Raw genomic sequence first — 25,534 nt, 5'->3', positions numbered from 1 at the left:
GCACCAGGTGAGATTTGGGCACGTTTATCGAAAAGCCCAATTTGTACAACAGCTGAGTTGTATCCTGCAGATGATGCAGCACCTTCTCTGGCGAGTCGCCAGAGAAGGTGCTGCATCATCTGCTTTTATCAGCCAGTCGTCCAGATAGGGAAAAACTGATATCCCATACCTTCTGAGATGGGCTGCCACCACAGCCATCACCTTCGTGAAGACTCGGTGTGCAGAAGTAAGACCAAACGGTAGGACCGCAAACTGATAATGTTGCGACCCTACCGTGAAACGGAGATACTTTCTGTGCGACTTCAGGATTGGGATGTGAAAATACGCATCCTGCAAGTCGATCGACACCATCCAGTCCTCCTGATTCAGCGCTTGAAGAACCTGAGCAAGGGTGAGCATCTTGAACTTCTCTTGTAAAGATTCAAGATCCTGAGGTCCAATATCGGACGCAATCTGCCGTCCTTTTTCGGAGTCAGGAAATACCGGGAGTAGCATCTCTGACCCCTCTCCTGCTCTGGAACCACCTCTATCGCACCTTTCTGAAACAACTTCAGGACTTCCTCCTGCAGGAGAAGACGGTGGTCCCCCGAGCAAGCCCCTTGACAAGGAGGGTAATTTGGAGGGAATTCCTGAAAGGGAAGGGCGTACCCATTTTCTACAAGATCCAGAACCCATAGATCTGTAGTTACAGATTCCCAATCTTGTAGAAAATGGGTAAGCCGGCCCCCCACAGGACCAGCATGATCCGGAATGGCGAATCTAGGGCTGCTTTGCGGTGGAGGGAGGGGCTGAGGAAGAGGAGGAGAGTTGCCGGCCACGAGTGCGACCCCTGATTCTTCCCCTGAAACCTCTGGACGAGGAACCTTGCTGCTGCTGCTGCTGCTGCTGGGTCTGTCTGTAGGGTCGAAAGGATGTCCTTCCAAATCCTCTGTACCTCTTAAAAGACCCCCTCGACTGAGATTGAAGTCCCAGAGATTTAGCAGTCGCCTTGCTCTCTTTGAATCTTTCTAGAGCAGCATCCGCCTTTTTACCAAATAGGCCAGACCCATCAAACGGCAGATCCAATAGAGTCGATTGCACATCCTGTGAGAACTCTGAAGATCTTAACCAAGCACTCCGTCTGGTTGCGATAGAAGACCCCATGATCCTTGCAACAGAATATGCAGTGTCCAGCCCACTTTGGATCACCTGACGTGCTGCCGCCTGAGCATCAGCCAAGATGTCATTAAACCCAGTCCTATCCTCCTCAGGCAGTTTTGGCGCCAGTTTCTTAGCCGAATCCATAAGCGTCCCAAAAGACAAGTGGCGTTTGTTGATTTCAAGGCCATGCTGGCTGATGAAAATACTTTCTTTGCTGACTGGTCTAGCCTTTTGGCCTCTCTGTCCCCAGGAACCTGAGGAAAAGCCCCCTTAGACTTTCCCGAACAAGCTGCCTGAATTACCAGACTCTCGGGTGAAGGATGTGACGTTAAAAATTCAGGGTCCCCTGGGGCTGCTCTATACCTCCTAGCAATCGTCTTAGAGACCGCAGGAGCAGAAAAGGGCTTGCGCCACACCTCTAACACAGGTTCCACAATGGCCTCATTAAAGGGAAGCAAAGGCTCTGAAACCACCGTGGGAGAATGTAGTACCTCAGTTAAAATGTTCGACTTAAACTCCGTAGTTGGTAACTGGAGATCAAGCAGCTCCGCAGCCTTCCTGATAACCGAATGGTAGGGAGCAACGTCCTTAGAGGGTTCATCTGACGGTGGAGTAATCTCTCACTCAGGAGACAGATCCAATCCACTAGCTTCTTTAAGCTCTTTGAATACTTCATCTGACTCCACCAATTCTCCCTCTTCCGCTTCCTCCTGAAGGTACCTCTGCTCTTCCATAATCTTCTGAGTCTCCCTTCTGGAACGAATCCGAATCATCGGCGTCGGCGGCGCCGTATTCGAATCCGATGGCGCCGGCGTCGAACGTGGATCTGCCGGAGCCATCGGCGTCGAACGAGGTCGAGCCGGCGAGGATGGAAGCGGCGTTGACGTCCTCGGAGCCGGAGGATTCCAAGACGGCGTCGTTGGAAAGAACGGTATGAAAGGGGCCTGTGGATATACTTGCGGCACCCCCAAGTTAAATGCCATTGGACCCATCGGACCCGCAGGTGCACCAGAGGTGTACATGGCTCGAGCCAACACCCCATACATCGCATTTAAGTAATGCGAGGGGTCCTGACCTGGTCCAGGGAAGGCAGGGTACTGGTCAGGCCTCACCGGACTCGGGCCAACCGGCACCGACGGTGGAATCAGCGGCGTCGCAGGCTCACCCGGGGCTTGAAGATCTTCCGGGGCCGGAGACGGAGCCGGAGACGGAACTGGCCCCGGAGATGGAACCGGCGTCGGAGTCCGAGCTGGAACCGGTGAAGCCGGAGACAAGGAGACCACTGGAGATGAAGGACCAGCAGGCGAATCCGGCACAGGAGAAGGAGAAACAGAGTCCTTCCGACGCTGAGTAGGTGACTTCGGCGCCGAGCTCTTATCCGAATGGTGTCGAGACGAGTGCCTTCTCTTTTTCTTATGTTTCTTGGCTCGAGAAGTATGTCCCGAAGTCGACTTCGACGCCGACCTCGACTTCGATCGAGACCTCGTTCTCGATCTTCTCCCTCTCTTCTCCTTCTTCATTTTTGCAATGAAGAGTTTTGCCTCCCGTTCCTTAAGAGCCTTCGTGCTCATCTTGCGGCAGCTGGTACAGCCATCCACGTCGTGGTCCGACGATAAACACCACACACAGTCCTCATGAGGATCTGTGATGGACATGTGCTTGCCACACTCCCGGCAAGGCTTAAATCCAGACTTTTTTGTCGACATCCTCGAAAGAGAACAGGAAAAACAACGAGAATACACAAAGTATCAACGACGCTAACAACAGCGATTCCCGAAATCCGTTGGCTTCGACGGCGCGGAAAAAAGGGAACTGACGTCATCACACCGACGAGGTCTTCTTATGGAGCCGGTGACGTCAGCGGAGTCGCGAGCGGTGCCGTTCCTCTGTGATGTCATCTTCGACCTCATTGGCGTGGACTGCTACAAAAGTTTCCGAATGTTGCTGGCGCAGGGATATTCACAAGGTGATGAATCCACTGGCAGATGTATCCATCAAAAAGAAAGATCTACAATTAGACTAATTGATGGAACTTTGGCCCCCCACTCCTCATCACATATTATGAAAAGGGACCAGACTTTTGTGAACATGTCTGCCTGGCCTGTACTGGATGGGATCGCTTGGGATGCTGTAAAATTTCAAATTCATGGTCCCACTGAAGTAATCAATGTGCCAAATGTATTTCGTGTTTCTATGGGTGATGTAGTTAAGCAGAACATCCACTCGGATGATTGGGATGTACAAGCAATAGAAGAACTGTTTTCTGATTTGAAATATTATGCTGCATTTTATGCTGCAGATTTGTATTTAGATACTGCTAATTATGATGAGTAATTCTGCTATCAACATTATGGCACGCATTTCCTACACAAAGCAAATACGTTTAGAAATTATGTAAATTATACACAATGGGAACACTGTCCAGCCCCTAGGCTGGGCAGTTCCACCACATTAGTGGACAAATTCACATATTTTTCTGATTTCAGTGTGTCGAATCCGGCCTCCTTTTATTTTAAGGTTGCGGCTGAGTCTGCTTCAAAAGTTAGACTGACACACACCAAATTGTTGTATTCCAAGTCCTTTATGGATGAGTTGGCAATCGGAGGCTATGATCTATGGAAAGCTACTATCGATCTTAAATCGGTTTGGGGTTCTTACCGTGGCAGGTACAGGGAACAGAAGCTTTGCATCGTGCCTGCCTCATCCCGAACCACATGTTATTTTTGAATTTGTCAATTTTTCAGACCACCTGTTTTGGATTGGCTACTTCTAAAAAAATTACATTCTCCCTCCACTCCGGGTCTGGGTGCTTATCCTAATTGGGATAATCATACGGATCTGTCCCTTGCTACGTTGCAGTCATACATTTCCAACACATCCTTCAATATTTCTGAATTGAATCCGGAAGGGTGGTTAGTATGCCAAACGAGCTCAGATTCCTGTCAACATCGGTTTCTGGATTTGGCACCTGGGTATACACAAGTTCATGTAGACCCCCGTTTTGAATCTTCTCACACAGTAACTACCTACTCGGTAGGGAAGTTATGCCAATCTTGGCTGCAACATTCCACCTTAGCATCTGTTAAACTTCATTTATCACAATTGAACGACAAAATAGATTTGAATGATTTTGTTAAGGGTCCTGCGGTCGGCAGGTCCAAAAGATGGGTATATGCTGTTTACAACGAAGTTTGGAAGCTGTCACAGATTGAAGCTGCATCCAGATTATGAGCTATTGATCAAGCCAATATGGAGAAGGTATTGGCTGTCATAGATAATAGCATTAACACCCTGTCTTCCAGAATTTATACCTTAGATAATATTGTTTCATCTGTGGTAGACATTGTGCAGGATGATTTATCTGTTTTGTATCATGGTCAAAATCAATAGCGTTCCATTATGCAGTTTGCATGGACGTTGCAAACGTTAAAGGCTGGGAAAGTCCCTTGGGATTACATGAATACTTCATCTTTGTTCCTTCCTTTTAATTTAACTGCGAAACAACAGTTCATGTCCATGAAAGATGCAACATACTCATTGCTGCACATTGAAAAGTTAGAACCTTTACCTTTCTCTGTTGCCGAATTAAACTCCGCTGTGTGGCTTATCCACAGGTTGATTACATTACCATTCCCCCTGTTTAAGTTCAGTTCGTGCATGAAACATTATGCCCTTGGCAGATATGAAAAACTGGGTACTGCCTTCCTGCACGAAGTTTGGTCACTCCAATTCACGTACAGATGCGTGAGGGACGGAAAAGAGGTTTACTTAAAAGGTGAAGAGTGCACTTCCACTCCAGATCACTCTGTGGTGTGTAGGCACATTCAATTGCATGGTGCATGTAATGTGCACGCTCCTAATTTAGCTTGCGTCCTGAAAGGGATCCCGGTGCCAGTTATAACACCGTCTTTTACACTGCTTGCTAACGGTAGTTATTTGCTATTAAATAATGAAGCTTGCTGTGGGATGTTAGTGGGAATTCCCTACATAGTGACTGTATCACAGAGAGTAGTCTGCTGTAATAACGTCCTTTTCCCACCCCCGCATGGACGGCTCGATGTATCCATCTGGCCTTCCATTCCAACCTTGAAAGCAGAGTTCAACAAGATGAGCAGAATAAGGGCTCTATTGTCTCAAAAAGAAGTTGCGTTGACTTCATCCCGGGAAACATTTGTCCTTCACGTAGCAAACACGCGCACAGAGGTGCAAGCACTTTTGAATACTGATATCCCACTTCATTTTGGGACCCTGATTCAGACTATCTTTAATGCCTCGTCAACAAGTGGCCTGGCACATTTTTTTTTTAATTGTGGGCTCCGGCCTCATGACCTCCTTTCAAACTATTTTTGGTGTGATCCCGGCATTTTTTCATTCTATTTTTTCCAGCGTCTTCGGAGGTCTCCCTTTGATTCTCGCCCTCGTAGCTGGGGTGCTTTTGTTGATCTGCGTACCACGCTATGGATGCACAACTTGCGTCACACGACAGCATGTCCCGGCTGCTCCATCTTCGTAACCGGTTGCTTGAATACTATGGCAGTTTACCACTGGCAACTTTAAGCATAGCCTATGGATTGTCCTTCCGGTTTCCCTACTTTACTTGTGTGCAGCCTGTCTTTCATTGCCTAGACTGTCCATTCCAATGGGCTCTGGATTTGTGCCTGTCGAACTCAGTGACTCCTGCCCCGGATTATGATCGGCTAATGAGCCCCTTAGTGGCTCATGAGTTGGACTGTTCTGGCGTCAGGATTATGGCCTGTGGAGCAGCACATGGAGTCCTAGGGAATTGGGACATCGGAACGGCTGCAGCTGAATTCTTAGCAAGAAGTTATCTTGAAGAACACACCAGTTGTCCTCTGATGATGCTAGAGGCTCCGGTTGTCAAGGAACATGTGTGTTCCTTCCCCTTGCTAAACTGGATGGCAGATAATTTTGCAGACGTTCCAATGATTTCCTCTTGGAAGCTGTTGCAACTTATTGTGCTTATACCTTGCTGGATTAACTTGGAGGTGATCCAGAATTCCTGTGGAATGACTTTGTATTTTTTTTTCTCTTCTTCTTCTCTCCCCCTTCATTTAGTTGAACATCCATCGATTATATTTTTTTCCCCTTTAAATGTTTTTTCTCTCTCCTTTTTTTCTTCAAACTTTTCACTTACCTTATATGAACTCACAATTTGTGCCCTTGGTTCCGTTATATCAAACTTGAACTCTGCGTTCTTGAAAGTGCGCCCCTACTGGTTAGTGGTCCGATCAAGGGGGGGGGGTGTAGTGAAGACTGCTATTTATATACGTACAATGCTAAGTTAGCACAACCGCGTTAGATGTTAGAAAGCCATCTTGCCACTTTTGCTGCTTTTGCACACGACACTGTAGTTACATGTTATTAATTGAGAAATGCTTGCTCGCCTTTGCTTCACATGAGAACTGTCTGTTGTTCACATCCCTAACAGTGAGCAGCGACCTTGGTCTGAACATTGTGTAAAGAAACAGCCTGGGTCGCTAGACGGTGCATGTTGTTGGGTTCAGGTTGATCGGCCCACTATTTAGCCATAACACGCACGCAGCTGCAAATACCTGAAAGTCGAGTGCTTTTAATATTGCAGTGCTGCATGTTTTGCACACATTCGGAAGAAGAGCTTTCCCAGGAGCAGAGTCTAGCTGATCCTGTGATGTGATTCCACTAAGCTGATCTTTACGGTATGGGGTTCCCCATTTAAGCCTAGAGACCTTTTATTAGTCCAATAATAATAATATTAGTTTACTAGCGAAAGGAAGGTGGCTGTCATCCACTGTCATTTTATTATGATTACTCCTTTCATTATCTATGGTATTGTAACTATGCTGATGGTTTTGATCTTAATCATTTGTCTGCTTATGTTAGCCAAAGTACTGCATCTTAGGACACGAGGTTTATAAATTAAACTCTTTAAACGTTACTGTGTCTCTGTTTATTCTGTTGTGGACTGATATGAGAATAATCTCGAACAGGTATTTCTGATTTCCACCATTCCTGAGAATACCCTAAGTCGCTTGTTCTGGGTTGTCTATACATTGGGACCTCCGAGATAAAACTCGGATAAGGAATGGGACACTGATGCTGGTCGGATAAGGGGTTCTGGGTTCTGAGGTGAGTTTTTGGTACACCACAATTCACTGAGGTCCTGGTTTCCTGTGCATAGTTCTGTGCATAAGCAGAATCCCTGCAACAACTTTAACTATTATTAGGGTTCCCAAGAATTAAGGTTACCAATATGTGTTTAAACATATAGAAAGTAGCTAGCTCGTGATATTTTGAGGGACTTATACATTTGACCAAACAACTTGATGTCAAAAATCAATTTACTGTTACCATACAACCCTTTTAAAGGCAGCTCATCTTGGGTGCTACCGTGTCTCACAAAGGTAAGTGCTCAACTTTCCCACCTAACGAGCAACTATAGTAACACCGAGAAAAGTAAAACATACCATAATTGCATTCACGCTACATGTCCTTTCCCTTGTTGCATTTAAGCCAAGAATTTCAAACAGATACTACACACAAAGACATCTGAACCAAAATACTTAGAAACTAAACCTCTCGTTGATATTAGAAATGAGTTGAATGAGGACTTTGCCACTCATTTCAAAATATTCCCTCATCTTTCAGTTAGACATATTTGAAAGCAGGTCTCCTAGTGCTGACTCCCTGGTAAGCGTCATACCTTTCTTATGATCAAATGCTCTAATATATTCTGTGGGCGATCAGGACTTGTGGTTTTTTAGCACACAGGGCGAGGTTTGAGACCAATAAGAATACTCAAAATATTTAATGTCCCCTGAAGTGAGCCCACCGGCCCTCTCAAGCATTGGTGGACTGGCTGTGTCTGCTGCATCCCACCCAATATTAACTCTGACTACGTGTAAACATTTTCCTAATTCAGACCCACTTTGTTGCTATTTACTATTTTTCTCATCCCTCGTCCCACATGACCAGAGGTAGGGTGGGCAATTCAATATATAGTTCTGTACTGGGATTTACCATATGTGTGTACAAAATTAACAGTTCATGCTGCAAACAATTATGATGCCACTGGTTCAATTCACCCTAATTAGGAGTCCTTGTTCATGCTCAAGTCAAGCACTGTAGGCATGTCTTTACTATAAAAATAACTTACTTTCTATCACTCTAAATCACCTTGAACCTCAACTTTACACCTCCAAACTTGTGAAATGCTTGCATAGAAAAATGCATTTTTGAGTCATTCATTTGAAAGAAGGAAATAACCAGCAGGATTTGTTGGACTATTTATTTTCAGGTCTCCAGACTGGATACTGTTGGGTCCTCAGGGCCCTTGAAATAAGGAGAGCAACACATTCAAGAGTACATGTGTGCAAGGTTGACTTGTTTTGTGATTGATTGTATCGTGGGGTCTTGACCAAAAACATATTTATTAAAAGGTTTTCTGAGAAGAATTCAGTAATTTGTTAGCTACCAACTCACTCTCATTATGTGTCATAGTGAGGGTCTGTAAAAGGAGTGCCAAAAGCACTGTGCTTCGGAAATTGGGAAGGCTGAGATGCAGAGCAGATTTTGAGTGAAAAGGGGAGGCAGCATTCAGATATTTGTAGCTTCTTTGCCAGAACCATGTCTTTAAAAATAACTATGATCAACCCAGATCCCATTATTTTGAATTCCCTTCATTCTTTGGAATCTGGTTATGCTCCCGAGAGCTGCTGGAGTGTATGTCATGTCATGCAACATAGGAGATCAAAAACAGAGATTTCCTCTAGAATTTGACAATGCATGTCGCTGTCCGTCCAGAGGGATTGGATCTCTACTGATCTTCCTTCTAGATGATGTTAGCATCAAAGTGGATATGCGCAGCACAGTGGCACATGTTCACCTGAACATGTTGGCTGCCTTGAGTAAAAATAATCATGGCTGTCTGAATAATTGTTGCTAGAGATGGAGTATGATCATGGTACTGGAATGGACTAAATCCTTCTTGCACTGTTGCATCTCCATGGTAAATATTCTGTCAATCAGTTCTAACTCTAAGGGTAACGTGTGGTGCATCATGATATATATATATATATGTGACCAAGACCACAGACGTGGTCGAAACGCATCGTCCTTGTCTGTCCTAAGAAAATAAACTGCTTTGACCGACCGAGTGGGCACGCCAGGATTCTTTCAACAAGATCCCCTTCCTGTGCGATATATATATCCACCACACTAATTAGGTGTTTTGGTTGACATTTGTATAACTTTAATGAAAAGCCTTTTCTAGTAAAAACTCTCTATCTAGCCGCAGATTCTTTACCTTAGAATATTCCCCAGGCGCCAGGCTGGATCCCGAAAATCTTAAGCAGAACCCCTGCATGCCGAAAGGATTTGCGTCGACATTCTAGGCATTGCCTGTGCCAAATGTGACATGCGCAGTGCCTATATAGGTGCCGCCCAAACGAGCAGACATCTGTTTCTTTTCGTGATTATTTCTGAGCTAGAAATACAAAGCCACTTCAAAAGGCTATTTGACCAGTGTGCAGAGGATAAAGGCCTGCACAGACCTTTTTAGTTGGAGAAGTACAGTTTGTAGTACAGTGAGGATGAGAGAGTCGGAAAGGAATCTGAGGCTAGATGGAGTCTCTATCAGATGAGGCGTAACCAGAGGGAAGTAACTGGTTCATCTGATAGAAACTTCTATCTGCAGATGATTCCTTACCTTACAATAGATTTTAAAGTTATACCTTTCCTGGAGGTGGGTCCACAAGCTGGCTCAGACCAAAACGTCCTGGAGAATTCAACAGGCAAAGTGCCCACACCAACAGACCTGATTGTCAAGGCAGTAGTGTTTGGTACAGGTGTGCTAGGATGCCCAGGTAGCAGTCACAGATGTCCAGGACACACACTCCACGAGCTAACACAGTAGACGCAGCTGTGGCTCTGCTGGAATTAACTCACAAGCGCTCAGGGGGTTGCTTCTTGGCTAATGCGTAGCAGATCTTGATGCAGAGTACAAATCCCTCTGCAGAAGGTCCATTTCTGCACTGCTTTTCCCTTCTTCATTCCAGTGAGCCCTAGAAAGAGCTTATTGTGCGCCCGGTGCTTTTTGGTATGATCGATGTAGAATAAGAGTGTCCTTTTAGAGTGCAGGGGCAGGGTAAGGCAGAGCTAAGAAAGCTGTTAGCGTAACCTTTTGGCCAACGTGGAAAGGTGTCACCACATTCAGCAGAAAAGAGGCCCGGGTTCTAGGAACCAAATTGTCTGAGAAGAATCTGGAGCTTGGAGGGTTAAAAGAAAGATACTGTAGCTCGTTGACGCTCCTGGATGATGTAATAGCCACCAAGAAGACTGTCTTGATCTTCAGAAGCCGTAGAAGGCAGTTGTGCATGGATTCAAACAGGGAACACAACAAGTAGGTTAAAAGCAAACTAAGATTCAACAGGGGCATTACAAAAGGTTTGGGATGAAACGTGCTGAAAAACGTTCAGAAAGTATGTCACAACAAGTGACTTAAACAGGCAGGGTTGGTCCAGCAACATAAAAAAAGCTGAGAGGTCTGAAAGATGCACCTTAACTGTGCCCAGAGCAAGAAATTACCAGGCTAAGAACAAAACAAACAACACTTCAGACAAGGGTGCAGAAAGTGGGGCAACGTTTTTCTCAGTGCACCAAGCTAAAACTTGTCCCAAAGGCAAGTATATACAGTTTTTATTGGTGGATGCCTGACTGCCAAAATAACCTCATAGACTTCGGGAGGGAGATTGTAGACACTCAACTGTCACCATTCAATCTCCAAGCATCAAGGTGGAGAGTGTGCAGGTTCAGGTGCAGAACACTCCCATATTGTTGCAAAAGGAGATCCTTCCAAAGGGACAGCTTGATCAAAGGACAGATACACATGCTCAGGAGTTCTGGATACCATACTCTACTCGACCAATCAGAGCACACCAGGGTGCCTAGTTAGTTCTTATCTTTTTCAGAACTCGGGTGAGAAGAGATATCAGTGGAAAGGGGTATAAGTGTATAGGCCAGTCCAGTACGAATGCATCTCTGAGTGAGAGTTGCTTTGAAAAAAGGGCAGAAGTGCTAACATGGCACATTCTCTTCAGTGGCCAATACATCAGGCCAAGGCAATCCTCAGTCGTGAAAGATAACTTGAGCCGCCTCTGAGTGCAGACGCCATTCATGGCCCGTGAGTCATCAACAGCCAAGTTTGTTTGCCCTGGTGTTTAGAGATCCCTGCTAAGTGGTGCACAACTAGGAAAATGTCCTGACGTTCCAGCCATGTCTAGAGGCACAGAGCCTCCAGGCACGGGGTCCACGACCCCACTCCGCCCTGCTTGTTGCAATACCACATGGCGGTGGTATTGCTGTAAGCACCTGGACCAGCTTCCCTTTGATCGAAGGCAGGAAAGCTTTAAAAGCCTTGCAAATTGCCCCCAGCTCCAGAAGATTAATATGGGGCTTAGTATCCGTTGGAGAACAGACGCATCTGATTTCCACCTCTCCCATATTGTCACCCCATCCCAGAAGCGATGCATCGTTCACCACTGTCAGCTCTGGGTGGGGAAGGGAGAGGGGTCTGTTTATGACCCTATCGCTGTCCATTAGCCACCACTGCAGGTCTTTGCATTCTCCTTCAAACTCTGCACCAGGTCAGAGATTCCCCTGGTGTTGAACCCACTGGGACTTCAGATCCCACTGTAGAGCCTGCATATGCCATTGAGCGTCCTTCACCAACAGGATGCAAGGGGCCATCAGACCCAGCAGTCTCAAGAGTCAGTTTCACCAAAATCCAGGACCGAGGTTAAAACATCTGGATCAAAGTCAGAATGTCCTGCACTCTACGTTCCGAAAGACAGGTGCAGAATACACCACGTCAAGAAAGACTGATGAGAAGGAGTGTCTTAGGAGTCAGGTGCGATTTAGGCACGTTGATAGTGAACCCTGGCAAATGCAGGAGGTATGCCATACTCAGGAGATGGGTAACAACTGCCTGTGGCGAGCCCTCCTTTAGTAGCCAGTCGTCGCAGTAGGGAAAGACTGGAATTGCCGACCTATGCAGTTGTGCAGCAACCACAGCCATCACCTTTGTGAACACCCGGGGGATACTAATGAGGCCAAAGGGGAGCAAAGCAAACTGAAAATGCTCCTGTCCCACCATGAATCGCAGGTAATGCGGACATCCTGCACGTCCAAAGCTACCATCCAGTCTCAAGGTTCTAACGCAGACAGGACCTGAGCAAGTGTTAGCATCTTGAATTTCCCATTCATAAGGAAGGCATTGAGAAAACGCAGATCTAAGAGAGGGTGAATGCCTCTGTCTTCCTTTCGCACTTGAAAGTAGTGGGAACAGCAACCACAAACTACGTCTGATGCTGGTACCCTCTCAAAGGCTCCATAGCCATGAAAAGGCTGGGAAACCTGTTGGCCATGGTGGATCTGCTGGAAAGGACATGGCTGGTAACCTCAACTGTTGCCGTGAAAGGAAGAGTGAAGTTGGTGTGGTGCCATAGCGAGCCCCAACTGGGCACTGATTCTACTCTCCTTGAAGAACTTAAGTGCTAAATCGTCTTTGTCGCCAAACAGGCAAGTGCCATTAAAGAGTATCTATAAGGAATGCCTGACCATCCCCCAAAAAGCCAGATGATCTTAGCCAGGCGTGGAGGTGTAGTGCCACCAATGAAGCAATGGCCCTGCCCAGCGAGTCTGTTGTGTCGAGCATGCATCTGATGGCGAACTATGCTGTATCCCTGCCATCGGTGATAGCCTGGTTCAGGTTGGCTCGGGCCTCTTCCAAGACGATGGTCTCACACAGTGTAGCGATATCATCCCAAATAACACTAGGTTTACCAACCGCAGTGCAAGGCTGGTTGACGAGAAAATCCTTTTCTCAAAAGTATCCAGCTTCTTGGATCCCTACCTGGTGGAGTGGTAGGCAACGCAGCAGTATCCACTGTGGATGTTGAGGTCTGCACCACCAGGCTCTCAGGGGAGGGGTGCTGGGTGAGAAAAGCTTGGTCACAGGGAGTGGGGCAGTGGGGACGTGCAAGCATCCTGTGCACGGGGTGCTCGTGTAAGGCTTGATCCAGGACCTCGGAGAGGACATTAGACCGGGCTTTTTTATTGGTAAAATGTATAAAGCGCCCTGCAACCCTAACGGTATCCTGGAGCAAGCCAATAACAGAAATATGAGAGATGCAGAAAAGATAGAAAAAAACCCTAAAAGAACAGTGATGGAGCACCTGAAGATGACAGACAGCCAAGACTCAACCAATTACTTGGGGAAGAGCCCGGTCTTAAGTGCCATCCTAAACTGTAACAAGCTGGTCATAGATCTTAGTGAAAGGGAAGGTGAATGCCAAAGAATTGCTGCGCTAACCATAAAGGTCCGGCCAACTTGCCTGGATTTCCTGAACTTGGTCATGCATAGCAATTAGCCTGATGTAGATTGAAGAGCTCTGTTGGGAGTATATCTTTCGCAGGGAAATCACTGAAGGGCAATAGATATTTTGTGTGGGATATCCCTGACTAAAGCACCTCCTTGAAAACATCGATCTTGACCTCCACGAAGGGCAGCTAAAAATTGAGGACCTCAGCGGGCCTACTCATCACAATAGCTCCTTCCTCCTAACCACACTAGGAGGAGAAACTAGGCCAGTATCATGTGAGGTGTCCAGGCTACTGGCATCCATCGGGGGATAAGGGTAACCATAAGGATCCAAAGATCCATCCCAGCCAGAATCCCTGAGAAGAGTTGGTGGCCCTGGGAATGGTGCCATGGGACTAAACCCCAGGAAAGGTTGTGGGTCCGTAACCGGAGTCAGTCCGTATACGGGAACAGTTTCAGAGGACCCGACTGGTGCAGAGGGCAAACCCTTCCAGCAGAAGTCCAGTTGGTGGACCTCCCAGACTTGTGGGGCCCGAAGGCACTCCAGAGAGGCCTACATGCCCAAATACGAGGTGCCGAGCCTCATAAAACTCCCTGCTTTGGGCGGGGGTTGTTCCAGGAAATTCAAGAAGCTGCGGAATGGACCCAGGCTCGGGCTCCGTGGGTGAAGTGGAGCAGTGGGGCCTCGACTTGTTGCGTCATACCCGCGCCTCACACGATCACTTCGACCAGCGTAGAGAGGTTGAAGAGTGTTTTAACTTCTTAGATTATTTTGTGCTTGTGGAACCTACCCGACGACAACTTCGATCTTGACGATGACTGAAGGGAACAACTCCAAAAGTGAGCCCAAGACCATCCACGTGACAGGGACCGGGTGCAGATTCTCCTAATGTCAGGCTTCAGATTCATGGTGCGGCAGTTGGGACAGTTCCTGGAGTGGTTGTCTGGCTCCAGGCACCAGATGGGGGTCCGTCACAGGCATATGTGTGAGAGGCCCCACAGGGTTTAAAACCCACTGGATTTTTAGGGGACATCCCTATCACACTAGGAACAGAATGCTACAAACACAACAAAAATGTCAAGAAAGTGGTCAAAAAAGTGACAGGGGTAGCTCTTCCAGATCTGCGCAAAGAACTGATGTCAGCGCAGTGGGACGGTGCCTATATGGGCACTGCCCACGTCACATACGGTGCAGATGACGTCTACGAAGCCAACCTGGTGCCGTTTGACGCCACCTATCAGTGTGCAGGGGGTACTGCTAAATATTTTTCTGATACATTCCGATTAAAGGGGAATAGACTAAGGTAAGATATCTGCCCCATTAGATGTAATAGTTGCCCCTGAAGAGCTAACCCCAATTTAGCCATTTGGCCAGACATCATGGAACAAGATCAAACACCTATGATTATGGTTAAATAGTTGAGCATTGTTTTTAAAGCAAGTTATCAACGCCCACTCACCACCCCAAGGAAGATAAATAATGCAACCAAAAGAGGTTCTTTCCATCTCAGACATCTTAATATGATATTCCGTTATTTGGTTTCGTTCTGGAAATGTATCGCTCTGGCCCTTCTTAAGCTTTACTATGCAATTGGAATCGATTTCGCCATTCAGGTTGCATGGTCTAGGTTCTCAATAGTGGTTGTCAGTGGGATACAAAGTACTGTGCATTACATGAAAATGTGGGTCTTTTGCCTTTGTCACCAGTCACCCATGTTCACATTTTGATTGAACCCCCTGCCTTGTCTCGAGCCCCAGGGACTTTTGTTTGTTTTTTTAAATTGAAATTTCAATGAAATAGATAGCTCATGTTTTCCGACTGTTTGAGCTTTAGTACGTCTTGCCCTCCAGCAGGTTTTAACAAAGGTGCTCAAGCTGACAGCTCCTGATATCTCTCAGTTTGAATCTCATTTCAAAGTGCGTTCCTCCTTTTTTCAAATTTTCTGAAGCAGCACAGCACGCACTCTGGCCACACAGAATCCTTGTTTGCTCTATTTGCTCCGACTGATGGTTTGAAACTGGATAAGGTTCTTTTCATAGGTCTAGTAGTTGGTTATGCGAATATGTGGTAGATTAGAATTGCGAGCACACATGACTATGAATGAGACTGGGCACTATGTTACTTACTAGCGAACAGTCCACAAAACTCTTTGAGCAGAGTGTCTCTGCTGCTGCCATCCTAATCTCCTGGACTTGCTAGTTTTCCTGAATGAGGCAGGCATGAATGTGGCATCGGTTACTATCTAGAGCCTCTTCCAGACGTGGTCTATGAAGCTCTGGATCATGATCTAACATTTAGTGGATGTACATTTCCTATTGAGAGAGAATGTAACTCTGGCCCAACAACCTCTTGCTCCTGGTTCACAACAACCTATCACTGCTGGTTCAAGTTTATACAAGATTATCATTCCTTCATCCATTTGTGTCCAAGGCTAGTAAAAAGAGTCATTAACAACGCGTGGACGTGTCATGTGCACGTCTTAAACACTATCAATGGGGTGAGAAAGGATAGCGTTTATAGAACTGTTTTCGGTCAGTTCATTTGTGGAGTGTTTTTGTGGGGTCAAATTTGCATATCTAGGCACAGGAAAATAAATCTGTTCTTTTCAATATACTATCTAAGAATTCATTGCATATCTATGCCAGATTGACTGGAAATTAAAGTCTTATTTGGTTGTGTGTCAGTAAGTGTTGACCGCAGTTGTTCATAATGTAGCTCAACAACACACAAGACGGGTGAAAGGATTAATGTGGCTTATCCCGGATCCGCCTGCTGCTTGGGTATGAATGCCTGGAACTAAACCAAGATTAACTAGGCTTAAGAAGGGATCTAAAATAACTAAAACTGTAAGCAGCTAAACGTAAAATTGTTGAGAAGAACGTGATGTGTAAAAGATGGACCAAGCGATTCGTAAAAATAACATTACATTTAAGCACTTTTTGGAGCATGCACTATAGCAGCTTCGGAGAAGTGCCCATCACTGGCAAGCCATAAAAGACACTTACTTCAATGGAGAATAGCACAGAAATTGGCAAGAAGCACTTTCTACAGTGACGCAAGCATGTTCTGAAGAGTAGACGTGTAAAAGGCATGCATTACCTGTTCTAGCTTGGATCGGTTGCTCTCCAGGCCAGCAGCACAGCTGTCATATTGCGCCTTCTTCTCATCATACTCCTGGGTTAGTTCCTAGTGTGGAAGGAGCACAGGGTCAAACAGGGTCACGCAAGCGCAAACCGCAGTCCAGCAGCACGGCATGTGGCAGCTGAGCAATGTATGTCCTTGTCATTCATGGATTTGGAGAGTACATTTTGGCACACTCAAATATATCTCCTAAATCCAGTAGGGCAACTATTAATACACATGGGAACCGCTGCCACTACATATCTAATTAAGATACAGCTTTATGTGAAAGTTTCCTTTTTGCGTTTCAAATCGTATTCCCTGAAGCAGCTTTTGACAACTTTGAAATCGTGTTGTCCAAAGCAAAGTTTAGAATGTTTTTTAATCAAAAATAGCGTCTCCATTTTACCCAGGTGTGAATCGTGATACTCTATGTTCTATATATACTCTGCTTGTAAATCATCACTATCATTCATTAGCATCCATTCTGAACTGGCGTTAAAACATACTATTCTTAAAATAACTTAAACATTGCTATAACTGGGAAATGAACAGCGTCGAAGTCCAATACTTAAAGGGCCCGACCGTGCAGCGGAGTCAGGCGGACACGCTCCCTGTCACCTCCGGATTTATTGTCAGTGTTGGGTATAGAAATGCAGGCATGCGTGTTAGTAAGGCGCCAGGCCAGATCTTGGTCATCATTCGGTCTACTCACTGACGAATACAGCTACTCCCACACGACAAGAGGCACGTGCCCGACGTCCATCAAGAAGTGACAGAAGGCGGACTTAGGAGGAGGATTCAGCATGGTTGTAAAGCACCAGCGAACGTTTCAACGTGCAAGAATACCTGCGCGCACCTCACAAACTGGGCGAGGGTCGCCGGTGGATCAGAGTCCCCCCCCACCCCCACCCCGGTGGATCAAAGGGACCTTGGTGGCTCTCGGTCACAGGCAAGCGTGAACACAAAAGCATAGGCGAGAACTAGTCTGAGCAGGCCTCTCAGAGAAGCATGGCAGAGCGTTCACAGGAAGGTCAAGAACCCCAGAGCTTGGTGACCCGGCAGCACACCTTGAGGGCGCTGCAGTGCCACGTGCCTGCCTCAGACCAGCCCTCGAGTCTCGCCACGTGCACCACAGGCAGCCATGTCTCTATCTCACATGGACTGGCTGGCTGTTACTAAACAGCTACAGGACACACACAATCACCATTTACCATTTCATTTCATTTATTATCTTTAATCGACCTTGTAAAGTCATAAAAGAGATCACAATACAATTAAAACAGATCATTACACACTGCAATATAGCTTTCTAAAAAACGAAGGAATATACATCTTCCAAAAGAAATAAAGAAACATCTTCGTTGCCAATAAAATACATCGAGAGGAAATCTCGCTCAACAATAGGAAACTCATGTATGCTGGGCAAAGTCTCATTTTACCACAAAAGTTCTTATAATATTCCACACAGCAGCTAAATATTTGCTAACAGCAAAGACAGTTAAAGGGGATAGATCGGATTTCAGTAGTCGATAGGCATGCAAATGATGCCTAAACCCCCAATTTCTGCAGATGGGAATAATCCACTTTTTCCTAGATTTCATATAGGAAGGACAAAAAAACATAACATGAATGTCATTCTCCAGCTCCTCAGAGCAGGCTGGACAGTTTTTAGTGGTTGGTGGGTGCCATCTACTAGTGAGGGCTCTAATTGGTAAAGCGTTATATCTCCATTGGAGAAATAATTTCCTAAGGCCAATGGGGTTAATATCATCCAGGACTGTCTCCAACTTGTAATAGTCCTTCATTGTTAAAAATGTGCTAGACATTATCCCCATTTTATCACTCGATAGGGAAGCAGACAAATTACAATCATAATACGTTGTGACTAGGTCTTTGCGAGATATACTTCTACAGGCCTCTTCCGGGTTTGTCCACAAAGCCGAAAAACCCAGCCTCTCAAATTCATCCTTTATATATTTTAGCCAAGGAATTTTCCGTACAATTTGATATTGAAATAGTTCCGTAAATTCGCGCCGGTAACTGGAGAGTTCAGGGGTTACCCAGAGTCGCCTCCAGAAGGTTAAAGGCTTTAAGCCTAATTCCTCCTTTACTGATCTTAGTCCCAGGTCAAGCCTGAGAGGAAGAAGGGGTGAACTAATAGGTAGGGCAGCCAAGTTCCTGAGGAACTTGTTTTCCGTCGCAATGATTTCAGGGGCACAGTTGTGTCCCCACAATTCACCGCCATATATTATTGCCCCACGCGCCTGCATTTTATAAATTTCAAGTGGCGATCCAATGGGTTTTGTCATGGATTTATTCCATAGTTTAATAATTCGCCCCACCTTTTAGGTTAACTTTACGTTGGATTTTGTCTGGTGATGGACCCAGGTCAGTTTTTCGTTTAAAGTCAATCCCAAATACTCAAACGTGTGAACTCTCTCTAGACTAACACCATGAATAACATGGTTTGGGCGGGATGTCTTTGGAGGATTAAAAATCATGAATTTCGTTTTGGCCGTATTTATTTCTAGCCCCCGATCATAACAAAAAGAGACAAAACCATCCAAAACTCGCTGAACACCCATTGGTGTCTTAGCGAGTAACAGGGTATCATCAGCAAACATAATAGCTGAGATCCCTATACCACCCAGTCTTGGAGCGTCTCTGTTGGGGACCGCATTCAAATGGGAGATGAGTCCATTTACATAGAGGCAAAACAGGGTTGGCGCCAAGACACAGCCCTGCCTAACCCCCCTGTCAACGAAAAAGCTAGATGATAAATTTCCTTCTCTCCCACATCTAACCCTTGCAAAATTATGGGTGTGGAGTCGGATTATGATTTGCAAAAGGGGTGCTGGGACACCTAGTTCCCGTAACACAGTCCAAAGTTTCCTACGTGGGACCAGGTCGAAGGCCGCAAGCAGGTCTACAAAGACAGTGTAAAGGGAGCCACCCTCGACCTTAACCCCTTCTGTGCCCATGACGAGCTGGACTCGTCATGGGCCGCGGTTGCGCTGTGCCCATGACGAGTCCAGCTCGTCATGAACCCCGCCCGCTAATGCAACGCCCAGCACAGGGCGGGGAAAGGGCGTGGCACACAAGGGGTTAACTGTCTTCCAAAAGAGCATACTCAATCTAAAAATCTGATCAGTAGTTGAAACGCTCTTTCTGAACCCCGCCTGATACTGGCTCAGAATCTCGAATTCCTCCATCCAGTCCAAGAGGCGGTCTAGGATTAGCCTTGCAAAAAGTTTCTGGGCAACATCCATTGGGCTAATTGGCCTATAATTGACTGGGAGCAGAGGCGACCCCCTTTTAAAAATAGGGACTACCTCTGCTCCCAGCCAAGTGGAAGGAACTGGCATACCCCCGGAGATTATGTTAAATATTATTAAAAGATAGGGCGCCCAGACTCTAGGTTCGTGTTTATAAAGGTCTCCGGGGACCATATCCAACCCAGGTGCTTTGCCCGCAGGAAGCATGGATATAGCAACTTGGACCTCATCCAGAGTAAAACTAAGCGGCTCTAGGCCAGCAGCGCCACTCGGCAATAATTCAGTCGTTGCGACCTCCAAACAGGAATTGTCCCCCTTATACAGGGTGCTAAAATGGTCTTCCCAAACTTCTGGGGCAATGTTCGGGTTTACTGCTGGATCAGATTCCACTGAGCCAGTAGATACAATCTGCCAGAATTTCCGCGCATCCCTGCCCGCAAGGGCGGATGTTAACCTAGCCCAATTTTCATTGCCCCACTCAAGCTTGGCATGGTGAATTAACTGCCGATAGACTCGTCTCCTGTGTTGGATGACATCCCTATTTACATTGTTTTTTAGTGCATCCAACAATTCACTCTTTGCCAATCTACATGCCCTATTATACCATGGATACTTTCTACATGGCCTTTTCCCACAGGGGACTGGAGGATTTAAAATATCTATTAAACTGATGAATAGTGCTTTATTTAGTTCACCCAGTTTTTCATAGGAATCAGGAAAGGATTGTTGCTCAATAAGAGTAGCTACGTCATCCAAAACTGGGCTAACCCTAGCATAAACTTGAGATAATTCCTCTGTGTTACTAATCAATTTAGCCCATCTTACTCTACGTCTGTTGTTAGACAAGATAACTCTATTGGATAAAACAGATTTGGAAAGGGATAAAGAATCACCCATACACAGACCTGGTAAGGAAAAATCCAATATCAGGGGATTATGATCACTCTCTCCCCTAGATATCACCTTAAAATCAAGAACTCTATTCCACTCCTTACACTGAACAAAAATGTAGTCTAGTCGAGCCTCTCTCCCTGGCTTATTGTACGTAGGCCTAGAAGGATTATCAGATATTGTTCGACCATTACACGCCCTGATCGAATGGGCCATCGTTAGGGAAGTGATTTGAACGGCCAGAGGAGCCCAAGACCTTACCACTGGGCCTACCACATGTGGGATTTTCCATAAATCGTCCTCCTCCTGATTTATAGCATCCAGCAGCCCCTCAAGTGGTTCGAAGTGGGAATTAAAGTCTCCTCCGACAACGAACATAGTACCCTCGGGGATCTTGGTTAAAACAGTGGATAGCACATCAATAACCCCTGATTCCGCAGATAGACTCATAGGTCTGGAGTACACATTGATCACAGCTAATTTAGGACCTATCCGCCAGTCCAGTAGCACACAAAGAACATCATCAGACCCTGTTTCGAGAACACTGGCACTACAGCCCAAATGGGTGGCAACCCAGATTGTAAGTCCTCCTGACGGTCGACCCCTTCCTCCCCACCTGGCCGGGACTGAAAAAGAAGCAAACCCCAAGCGAAATTGCTCTTGCCTTGCCCATGTTTCCTGGAAACAGCATATATGCTGGAGGTCGATAAATGAACCCCATACAGGGCAGGTGAGCTTATTGGAAAGACCAGCTATATTCCAGGAGAGAATTTTAAGTACAAATGGGGCGTTTGAAATGACAGAGGGGTTTTTACATGCATCAGCTTTACTAAGATTCATCATAGATGTTAAATGGCCACCGTCTGGGGCGGAAGGGAGGGACTGTGACTGAGTAGGGCACGATGACCCACCAACATCACCGCAAATACCATCCTCCCGACACAGTCAATCAACCTCCTCAAGGCAGCTGTACCTATTGGTACAAAAGTAGTCACCTCGAGTCAGCACATCACAACGAATGTGCCTGTGCCTTCTGCCATTAGGGGTGGGTCCGACCCTGATCCATTCTTCAGCATTCCCTAGCTGGGTATGGGTATTTTGTGGAGGATAAAAGAAAGACAATGGGAGGGGTTTGATAGATGTACCTCCCGTATTATCCATCCAGTTACGGATATATGAGACAATCTGTGGATTACTAAAATTCACCAAAATGCAGTCACCCTTAATTTTCTTTATAGTGTTTCCCAGCCAAGCGACCCTCATGACCATCAAAACATTACCTCTCATATTCAGGGGCAGAGGCCTATGTGTATTCAGCCAGCTGATCACTTAATTTTTAAGAGATTCATAAGTTTCTAGAACAGAGTTAGTAGGCTCTGGGACACCGCTTAAGATTATTACATAGGGCGCTGCCTCAGGGGGAAGATTCACTACGTTTTTCCATCTTAAACTGGCCGCTTCTTGGTGAGTACGGTCGTCAGTTTCCTTAGGGATCTTCCCTGGTTCTATTGGATTTAATTTGGCTAACCGATTGGGATTCCTTACCGGGGAGGATAATTGGCCCTGTACAAGTGGGGGGGGGGTAACAGTAATGGGCAGTGAAGGATTAGACATAGGTGGTAATGTTCCTGCTGGAGTAGGTTTAGTTGCAATAGAAGATTTAGTCATACCAGCAGAATTAGAAGAGGTAAGCAGCAGGGGATCTCCAGTATTCTTCGGAGCCACACTTTGAATCGTACCATTAATCCTTGCAGGATTCAAAGTAGCCCCTGTAACCCTTTCTATTTCTTTAAGCCTAGCATCGATAGTGTCGAATCTGGCCATCAGGGGGGTAAAAAATCCCTTCAGCACATTTGTGAGGGCATTTAAAAGACAATCCTCCCCCCCTACAGACCCTGTTCCCAAGATTGAAGAAGAAGGAGGCTGGAATTGCAGGGGGGTTTGCACAGGGATTAGATTAGATGTTACATTACGACTTGCAATTGCCCGAGTGACCACTACAGATGACATGCTTGGTAGATTGACAGAGAGGTAATCCATTCTAGCCTTTTTTCCCCCCTTGAGCTTCCTGTCACCTTTCCTTTTGGGGACTGCACCCTCACGCGGCCCTCGTAAACATGACAACATAGGATTACTCCTCACATCAGATACTACTTCCAATGTAGAGGGAGGTACACACTCAAGAATAGGCTGGAGTGAATCTCTGCGTGAGGATGTACTAGTCCTAAGATCTTGCAGGACAGATTCAATTGTTTGATCAATACTATCCATAAGAGCAGTATATGAATCATCCAACTTAGCAGGAGACCTAACAGATGCAAGTAAACCCAGCGAGGATCTTCTAGTACTATCAATCCTATCTGAAAGGCGTCTTTCTAGCATATTCAACTCATTATCTACGACAGAATTAGCCCAGAGTACCTGCAACCATAGGAAGTGCTGGCATGGTTTTACTTCGGGTGTCCATTGATGACGATGCCTCGGTCCCCGACCAGCGGACTACGTAAGTGCCAAGAGGGGGGGCCCATTCCGGTCTTGTCCGAGCTTGAACGGGCTTAAACGGGCCCGCCCTTTGCCCGGGCTTCGCCCCGGTCTGCGCCCCGCTCGCGTCCCGCTCGCGCGGGACTGGGCGTGCCCCAAATAATCAGAGGGAGGGATCGGGAAGAGGGCCCCAGGTGCTGGCGATGTTGAAAGCGCAAAGCGCACTGGTCCTCGCAGTCCCGACGGAGATGTCCCACAGTTGAAGGCACACGTTCCTGTTTAAAACCCCGTCTGTTCCTCTTAGGCGATTTGTAAGCGTCAGGATATGTGGAGCAAATGACCAAGCCTGCGAGCGGCTCCCGCGAAGCGGGGGCCGCGAGGCATTAAGTTCCTTGCGGGGGAGGGGTCGGGAAGAGGGCCCCAGGTGCTGGCGACGTTGAAAGCGCAAAGCGCACTGGTCCTCGCAGTCCCGACGGAGATGTCCCACAGTTGAAGGCACACGTTCCTGTTTAAAACCCCGTCTGTTCCTCTTAGGCGATTCGGAAGTGTCAGGATATGTGGAGCAAATGACCAAGCCTGCGAGCGGCACCATTTACGATTTACTTGGTTTCATTTTCAATATATATATAGCTATGTACTCTGTGGTTGAACAAATAAACAAATAGCCTGCACCCCTTTTAATTTATGGATGTGGTAAATGATCCTTAAAAGACATATCTTTGGAGCCTGATAACTCTAATTTATTCGCCGTAATGGTTGCATCAAACATTGAACACAAGAATAATTTACAGTACTAAACGTTTTAGAAGCACAAACATGGAAGTCACTAAAGCGAAATTTTCCACTGATTGAATGTGTTTATACTATTCCTGTGTAGCCTACAAATGCCGGTTTTACACCTGCTTCATTTTTTAATATATATACAACAATGTTATGCTACATGCAATATTTGTGCTGGGAGATTTGGAGTCCAAATCTAGAAAGTAGGCTCAATGTACATGTATCTACCGATCTGCAGGTTGCTGCTTTGCAAACCTGTGTAGTAGTTACAGTTCCTCCAGTAGAGTGAGCTTGACTTCTCCCCACTAGTGGTTTAGTTACTTTTCCATAGCAGTGTATTACGCATGATACCACCCAATGTGTTACAGATTATTTCAATGCAGATTGAAGTGTAGTCAATGAACAGTTGTCTCGATTCTTCAACATGCTTAGTTTTGTCTGGGCAATAGCTTCTTAGGACCATCTTTACATGTGGAGGTATTTTTATGTTAAAGAAACTGGACGAGGGAAGAATGTAAGTAGAGAAGCAGTATGGATAATGTGGAAATCTCAAACATTCGGAGGAAAGACAGATATGCCAAATTTTGCCTGACAAAACAGATATGCTAATGCTGTGTCTGATTGGCACTTTAGTGGATAAGCAGACCTCTAGATACAATATAGGCAAAACCTCTTAGACATGAAGGCATATAATAAAGTAGTTGATGGTTTCTGCTTCCCTTAGGATATCTGTGTAGTCCTTTTCCGTGTGGCAGTGCCAACTTTAAAGGGTTGGAGGGGAATGTTCCAAATCGTGCAGCCATAAGATGTCCAAAGAGAGCTTTACAGTGTCATGAATTGTATCTGTTCAATGGTAGCTGTTATTTTAGAGTTAAAAGAAGATTCATAAATAAGTGACCACTTACCTTTAGAGCAATATTTTTAATTGACTTCCTTTTTGTTTGTTTTTTATAGTCCCAGGAAGTGTTAAATGCATTAGATGACAATGCCAGATTTATTTAATCTCCTTAGGAAGTCCACTCTGCCTGCAGAATCCTTTATTCTGCTTTTTTGGAATGGAAACTTTCACTGTCAGGAGCACTATAAAACTGGCTTTCATACATTTTACCTTCATGGTGAAGTTGTATGAAAGATTTTGGACAACCGCTGATGAGTTTTGTTCTTAGCACTCTCCTTGAAGAACAAATATTTGCCTGTATTATATCCAAAACTGGCCAAGACCAGCCTTGGATTTCTCATGTTTGATATGAAGGCAGAATCTTCTCGTCCACTGCAGTCTGGATGTCCAGGCTTTCAACAGACAATATTTCAGTACAGTGTAGATGAAAACCATTTTTCTTGTGAGTGAGTGAGTGGTCACCACTGCTAAACTTCACAAATGTTCAATGTCTGTGGATGATTGCTAAACACATCCAGGCACCCACTGTTGAAGTGCTGGCATTCCGAAATTGTAATTTTGTTTGGGGT

General features: G+C 45.9%; 1 protein-coding gene across 2 annotated transcripts in view; it reads right to left on the bottom strand.

The window, feature by feature from the left end:
• IFT81 (intraflagellar transport 81) overlaps nt 1-25,534 on the bottom strand; it is an 872,384-nt gene that overhangs the window by 133,731 nt on the left and 713,119 nt on the right. For both annotated transcript variants that reach the window (XM_085633362.1, XM_085633363.1), the window contains exon 15: nt 16,617-16,703. In XM_085633362.1, the coding sequence (XP_085489488.1) occupies nt 16,617-16,703 (87 nt within the window). The remainder of the gene's footprint in view (nt 1-16,616; nt 16,704-25,534) is intronic.

Source organism: Triturus cristatus, chromosome 11 (genome assembly GCF_964204655.1).
Source record: "Triturus cristatus chromosome 11, aTriCri1.1, whole genome shotgun sequence".
Classification (NCBI taxonomy): Eukaryota; Metazoa; Chordata; class Amphibia; order Caudata; family Salamandridae; genus Triturus; species Triturus cristatus.
Note: the sequence above shows the minus strand (reverse complement) of the source record. Positions and strands in the feature narration are given on the sequence as shown.